General features: G+C 50.0%; 1 protein-coding gene across 1 annotated transcript; it reads right to left on the reverse strand.

The window, feature by feature from the left end:
- Positions 1 to 1,940: 1,940 nt before the first annotated feature.
- On the reverse strand, positions 1,941 to 4,266 carry M430DRAFT_27647 (hypothetical protein; the record flags this gene model as incomplete). Its single annotated transcript, XM_024865679.1, has 5 exons — positions 1,941 to 2,324; positions 2,390 to 3,060; positions 3,120 to 3,931; positions 4,073 to 4,201; positions 4,232 to 4,266. 5 exons carry the CDS (start codon positions 4,264 to 4,266, stop codon positions 1,941 to 1,943), a joined length of 2,031 nt encoding a protein of 676 aa, XP_024721889.1.
- Between the last annotated feature and the right edge of the window lie 3,067 nt (positions 4,267 to 7,333).

The following is a 7,333-nucleotide window of genomic DNA, read 5'->3' on the forward strand; positions in this document are numbered from 1 at the left end:
CCATGCCTTGCCATTGTCAGTGAGAGAAGAGAGCAAACCTGAGCTGGGTCATATGAGCCCGTCTTTTTGCGCTCGAACAATATGGGGTTGGAGTCAGATTCGGGTGGCTTTCATTGACCTTATTTACCCTTTACTTGCGGGCAAGTACCCTGAGTTTGTGTGCTGCGAGTTGTTTTCTTTTCTTTTTTCCCCATACTGTTCTATTTTTCTTTTCTTTTTTGCTGTCAATCTTCTTTGCTTTTTCATAGGCGTCAAGGGTCGTGCTGGCTCTTCTTCCATATCCTTGGGAACAGACCTGTAAGGGACAACCCTACCTACACGGGCCTTGAGAAGACACAATGTAACTAACATATATCCTCCTGCCCACCCCCTTCAGAGGGACCCAGACAGCAATCTGAGCTACAGGGATTTTTCAACCAGTCATTACACTTCCCACTCCACCTCAATAACGCGGACATGTTGGCAATAATGTGCCAATGCGGGGGGACCGACGTTGATGACAAACCCGTCCCCCAACAGTGGTGAAGCAGTAGGAAGTATATCCAGAACAAGAACAACAACATACCGTACTCCAATCAATCAGAGGACTCTAGAGCCATTCCATCATCTCGAGCGCAACAAAGAAAGGACTTCCCGAAATGGCCGACTAAGTACCTAATGAAACCCCCTACCTAATCTCCCGAAGAAATCACATCACCTGAAATACCACAGCCTCCAAGCGTCTCGCAACCAACCTCCTCACTTCGGGACCGCCCAAGGTAGAGCCGAACCCCCCGTCGGGTACGCGCCCTATGGCTCTTCGACTACCACCTCGGCCCGCCACATCTGGGAAAACCAATATTTCCCACTGTTCTGGGTCTGTAGCCCAGTCCCCCATGTATCTAGATGCCGGGGTGCTCAGCAAAGGGCCGTCGCCATCGACGCACGCCGACGAGTCCGCGTTCAGTGCCAGCGTGCAAGGGCGGACGAAATCCAGCGACGGGGTACTGATGATTTTTTGAAAAGGGCCCTTTGAATGAAGGGCTTGGTCAGATTCGAATTCAAACATCTAGATGCCTGGTTTGAAGAAGCCCAACAGATCTATCTATGATCATCCAAAAAAGAAATCCATACCTACACGAGGATCGAACATCCATCCCATCCTCCCTTCGTCACGTCAGATAGGTAGAAGTCCAGCCAGATCGCCGGGGTCACAGTAGGTAGCGAAATGTTTCGAACCCCATGGTGCTTTTGGAGACGCATCGCTTTTATCTTCCTAGGACTTCCGTGAGTTGTTTCCTTTCACAACCACTAAATATCCATCCAATCCATCCAATCCATCCCATCCATACAAACCCGTAGCGCAATACTCCCTACAAGTTACAACCTCACTCACTCTCCACGCCAAAGAACACAAAAATCTAATCTAATCTAGTAGTATGAATACCATCGGCCGCTATTCAGGCATTGCTTTGCTTGCTTTTATAATGAGAAGGTTGGTGTTTTGATTAATGGCGTGTTGGAGGAGAAGTAGTTTGCTTTTTGCTCTAGGGTTTTGTTTGGTCCCGGAATCATGTAGGTATGCAACGCAGGTCAAGTAACACCGTCTCTTTGAAGTTTAGTTCGTAGGATACCAGAAGAGATGAAAATGAAATGAAACATCGAAAAGATAACCCACCTTTTTACTTACCCCGTCCATCATACATTACGTGAAATATCTATATATCACACCACAGCATAGGTAAACATCCTAATTATTCCCTACTTAGGTACCTATATTACGATCCCAAGATCTAGGCCAGGCCAGGCCAGGCCACCTATCTATCTACCTATGAGGCCGGCAAGCCAATTTTCCATCATACCACCTCCCTCAAAAACCCCACATTATTCCACCAAACAACAGCAAACTCAATAAATAACTCAAACGAAACCATTAAAAAACGGAATCATGGGGTATTATCTTATCTGATAACCTTGCTATCAATCTCCGCCGCCTCTATCTCAGCTTTTGGCACCGTCTCGATATTCTCGTCGGAGCTTCCGTTGGCTTTGCGCAGTTCCGCACGGCGACGATCGTTCTCGTATAATTCGTCGATTCGCGATTGCTCGCTCTCCTGTGCTTCGAAGTGGTAAAGGGGTTCGAGGACGGCGTCCTTGTGGCGTAGGATCCAGCGGTTGATGAAATATGGGAGGGCTTTGGTGACTTGGTAGCGCATGTGTGTGCGTGTGGGGACTGCGAAGATGTAGTCTAGTTCTTCAAGGGTGCGTTGCTTGGTCTCGGGAACGAAGAGGAAGATCATGATTAATGCTACAATATTTGTGCCTGCATAGAAGCAAAAGACGCCCTTTTCAAAAGAATTAGTAAAGGTTTGGGTTGGGAACCACTGGAGGGGGCAGAGGAGGGACGTACGGTGGTACCCATAGCTTCAAGCATGAGCGGCAAGAACATCGTGAGAACACATGCCCAGAACAAACAAGTCGCGACAGCCCAGCCCATCCCAACTTCACGGTGGGAAAGTGGGAAAACTTCAGCGGAGTATGCGAATGGCACAGGACCTTCGCCAGGGGAGTAAAACATTGCGAAGATGTAGATGAATAAGGCCACCAATCCTAAATGGGCTCTTGAGTTTATCGAAATTATCGCACAAAGACCAGCAGCCAAGAGGGTCCACGCCATATTTGGGAACGTAAAGAGGAGCAGTGCTCGGCGCCCAAACGTGTCGATAGTCCAAATTGCGGGGAAAGCAAAGAGGAAGTTGATGAGTCCGAAGCCGAAAGAGGCGAATAGAGCCTGGAAATCGCTAAAGCCAGACTTCGTGAAGATCGTGGAGGAGTAGAAAGCGATGATGTTGATGCCGCACATCTGTTGGGCTATCATGACCGTGAACGAGGCGAGGGTTGCACGGCGAACACGAGGGATAGTGAAGAGTTGGATGAAGCGGGTTACGTAGTTGCTTTTGCCGATGATCTCCTTCTCGATTTCGAGCTGAGTGTGGATGTAGTAGAGGTCACGGGCGGCCTGGAGTGGGTTGTTGCGGAGTCGTAACAGTGATTTATATGCCTTGGTGTATCTGTTCTTCTCTGATTTTGGCGTCAGCCACTATGAACGTGCCAGCAGATTCGAGATATGCAAAACTTACTCATGTACCAACGTGGCGATTCAGGGCAAAGGAATACAAAGAGAATTAGAGGCACAGCGGGGATCAGAGCCGATCCCAGCTGCAACCTCCAGGCATTCTTTCCGGTATGGACCATGGCGAGGTTAGCACACGTTCCCAGGAAAATACCGAAGGCGGTCCATAACTGCCAGGACATGACCAAAGCACCGCGAATAGCAGCAGGGGCGTTTTCGGCAGCGTAGATTGGGATCGTAGACCCCTTGGCGCCCATTCCGAATCCGAGCAAGAGACGGCAGATGAAGAGTTGGACCCAGGTCTGTGTGAACGCGGAGCCAATGACCGGAAGGAAACAGAAGATTGCAGCAATAAAGATTGTACCACGGCGACCCAGGTAGAAGTTCAAGGGATCAGACACCCAGCAACCAAAAAAGGCGGAGCCGATATAAGGAGCAGAGTTGACAAGACCAACGAGAAGAGTATCATGATTGCTGTCTGAGCCAATGCCGAAAACTTTGGGGAAGGATAGATTGGCTCCGTTGGAACCAGTCTGATCCCAACCTTGGACCGCAGCACCGATCGAGCAAGTGAAGATTGTAATATACAAGGTCAACGGCTGACGCCATTTGTGCAGGACCTCGCTGCGGAGATCTTCAATCTCCTTCTCGTCCAAGGCATGTTCGCCCGTGATGTCTTCGTAGTTGGTGGGGTCCTGGGCGACAAGGGCACCTTTCTGGAGGAGAGGGATGTGTTCCGTGAGGTTCTTCTCACGTGCGAAGTCCTCGACATTGCGGAGAAGGACATCGTGGGGTATTCCCGCAAGAGGATTCTGGATTCTACAATTGGTCAGTACAAGATGCCACCAAGTGCCACAATCAGGGCGGCCGACACCACATCGATCCCCGGCCAATCAGGGCTCTTGATGGCGTGTGGCTGGCCGGCTTTCAGACGGCACTGTACAGCATCTCCCGACTTACTTTGCGCTCAGGTTGGAATTCAGATTGACATGCTCAGCGTGGTAGCCCTTCTCACCATCGTGTCCGGGTTCGTTTCTGGCGAGGGATGGGTTAGCGGAAGGGTCAGTTGGAGCAACAGGACGATTGCGCCTGAAGAGGAGGGCTCACATCTTCTCGGACTCCACGTGAGTGCCGACTGCCTTTGATTCATCCATCTTCGGCGGCGCTGGACGTTCGGACTGTCTCTAACTCAAAGGAAAAAGTTGGGGAAGGACGCGCGGGGTGAAACCAGCATGCTTTGATCTTCGAGGGGGGGAAAGAGACCCATATATATGAATGGGCCTCCCGCCTCCAGGTCTGACCTTCCCCAGCTTTGTTTGCTCTGGTCTCCCTGTCCTCCTCCTTCTCTCTTCAATTCTCCACTTTTATCATCTTCTCAGGCAACAGCTTTGGGGACCTCTGGCCCGTCTAAACTCTAGAGTCTCTAGCCCCCGGGTCTGGTGATGGATCATGGGCCGAAAACAAAGCAAGGAATCCAGCAGCGGCGGCTTTGCTGACAGCTCGGCTTGGCTCCTAGGCCCTTTGCCAGCATCGGACTGGCCGTGTCAGGCTCTGGAAGGGAAACGCTCTCGGGCTTTCCCCCTCCTCAGGCGCGGCGCGGGCTCCCTCTTCGGGGTAGCAGACATGCAAATCAGCTGCAGATCCCCATGTTTCCCAAGGACGCCGGTGTCATGCCACAGATGCTCCAGAAGTTCAGGGTGGCACTGGGGCACACACGATGCCCGCACTACACGTCCGTTGGGCGAAGATTGGCAGTGGCGTGCGGAGAAGGGGGAGAGGAAGGATCTCGTCACGGGAGAATGCTTGCATCGAGGCTCTTCGTACCAATCGCATCAGAGGGCAGGAGCCCCGTAGCAGCCACCGGCCCATTCCCAGCGTTGGACCAGTTGGACTGTACGTAGTAAGGTAAGTCGTAGTTGTTGTATCATGTACCATACCATACCATGCCATACAGATGAAGTTGCTCTGCTAAACCCCTGTCCCACTATATGAGTTACGCGATGAGCCAATCACCGATAGCCTTTTCCGGACGCCTCTTTGACAGGATTCGGGGTCCCCCTGTCCCGACGATGGGATTTGACTTCGAGAAAAAGGCGGTTATTCCGATGATTGGAGGGCTCTTGGCCCCAACTCCAATGCGGCTTTATGTTGATTGGACGGCTCTTATTCCCCCCTTCTTCTGGAGAAAGTTGCGGGGGCTCCAGAGTATACAGTACAAGCCAGGATCAGCCGAACGCCCTGCCTTGCGGAACACCAGCTGGTGAAGCCCTTTGTTCGGTGAAAAATGCATCGTGTGTCTATTCCCATGACAGTGACATCAGCATGAACCCGTCTCCACGACTACGACTTATGCGGGAAGGGCGTCCAGCTAAGTGAAGAGATCTCAGATCACATGGCAATCCATCAGAAAACCCTTGACTCTTGAGTGGGAATGCCGTCTTCTGTACCTAAAGTAGATGCAATCAATCACGTCGGCGGCGCAATTCCGTTCACATGATCTATCGCGTAAGTATTTATCCTGTGTTGGTCTATGGAAGAGCTGTTCTATTTTTGAGACAAGCGTCGGCGGCAGGAGGATGCAATCGCGGAGCGCGAAGTTGGACTGTAGACAAGACCCTGGAAAGCAGGCCAGAAGGCGGACGTCGAATTTCCAATATTTCCCGGAAAATAAAGGTGACATCAGGATTCTGCTTCAAGGGAGAGAAATGTTTCTCAATAGACTCATTCGTTTGATAAGACATCTGTAAGGGACTCTTTCCAGCGAGTCTCTAGCTCCCCATTAAGGTTGCGCCGGACACTGGTCAATTGCCATGACGGGTCGATCCGGAAACCGTGCGAGTCTGCCGGAAGCCGTGAATAGGATATTGTCTCACTCGTCACCATCTATTATTACCCATCTCGTAGCAGTCCGGCTGTTGTCCAGACAGTAATGGATTTTTTGATTCCGTAGTCAGAGGGAGCGCGGGTAGGATAAGCGTGCGGCTTTCAGCTGGGCCGTTCCGCGAAGGATTCTGGGGCATCAAGCACATTTTCGAATCTGAGAATGTCAGTATCATAATCCAATGACATCGTCATCATGTCCTTGCTCCCGTGGAATTGGATACAGCCTCGAGATAGATAGAATCCGCTTGGTGGCGGGCAGCCATGAGGGTTGGGTAGCTAGCTGTAGGAGAGTAAGTTGTAACGCTGCTTGCCGACCTGTGATGTGATGATTTAATCTTCATCGCCCTCCCAACGCATTTTCTATTTTCGCATGAACGATGATGATGATTTTTCGGATCCGTCATTCCGTCTTCTACTTTCTGGATTGAAGCTGGGTAGGTAGGTAAGTCGAGATATTCGAAATACCCAAGGCCCAGATCGAAAAGCATCATCGAATCGTCCCATAGTCGCGACCAGTAAATAAATATCTCCAACCATGCTTGCTTCTGTGCCCCCGTCATATTTCACATATCTCTCTCAATCTTCTTTCAACAATCCGCCCATCTTCCCTCCCTCACAATAAAGTTACAAAATATCCGATCGTAGTCCGATGATCAACAAGAAGATCATTTCCACAATCAAAAACGTCAAGTTTTTCTGGGGAAATCCTTCTCCCCCACAATTTTCCCCGCAAGTTCTGTGTCAGCTTTTTTCTTCTGAACCCTGCATTTCGATCATCTGGATCATCCCTCCTCCTACTCCCCGAAACGAAAGACTGGGGTTCTTTTTGCTGCTGCCTTCTGAGCCGCGAGGCTATGCGCGAAAGCGAAGAGGGAAAAACAGGATTGGCGATATGCGGAGGCATGGAAGGGGAGGAAATAATAACTCCAGTCACGTGCTGTGTATGAGACGTGCAAAGAATTTAAGAATTAATTCAAATTCAGCTTCAAATTCAATTCAAAGAAAAAGAGAGGAAGAGGGGAATACATCACAAATCCGCATCCAAAAATCCAAAAAGTTGACAAACTCAGACATTTCACACCCACCACCCGACACTCCCAGGAATCAAGCCAAGAACCCATCTGATCGATCCAATCTATATTTCATATCGAGAATGAATAACTACCATAGAATGATAGGAAAATAATAAATTTCTGCCTACCTACCGTCTTGATATAGAAGTAAGGTATCAATCAATCATGTAAGCTGGATGATGGATGTTCTGCAGCGAGCGAGGCGGATTATGATAGATTTGAGTGAGAAACAAATACATCGCTCAAGTAATCCTCCCCCCCCCCC

The sequence above is a fragment of the Amorphotheca resinae genome, assembly GCF_003019875.1.
Source record: "Amorphotheca resinae ATCC 22711 unplaced genomic scaffold M430scaffold_5, whole genome shotgun sequence".
Lineage (NCBI taxonomy): Eukaryota > Fungi > Ascomycota > Leotiomycetes > Helotiales > Amorphothecaceae > Amorphotheca > Amorphotheca resinae.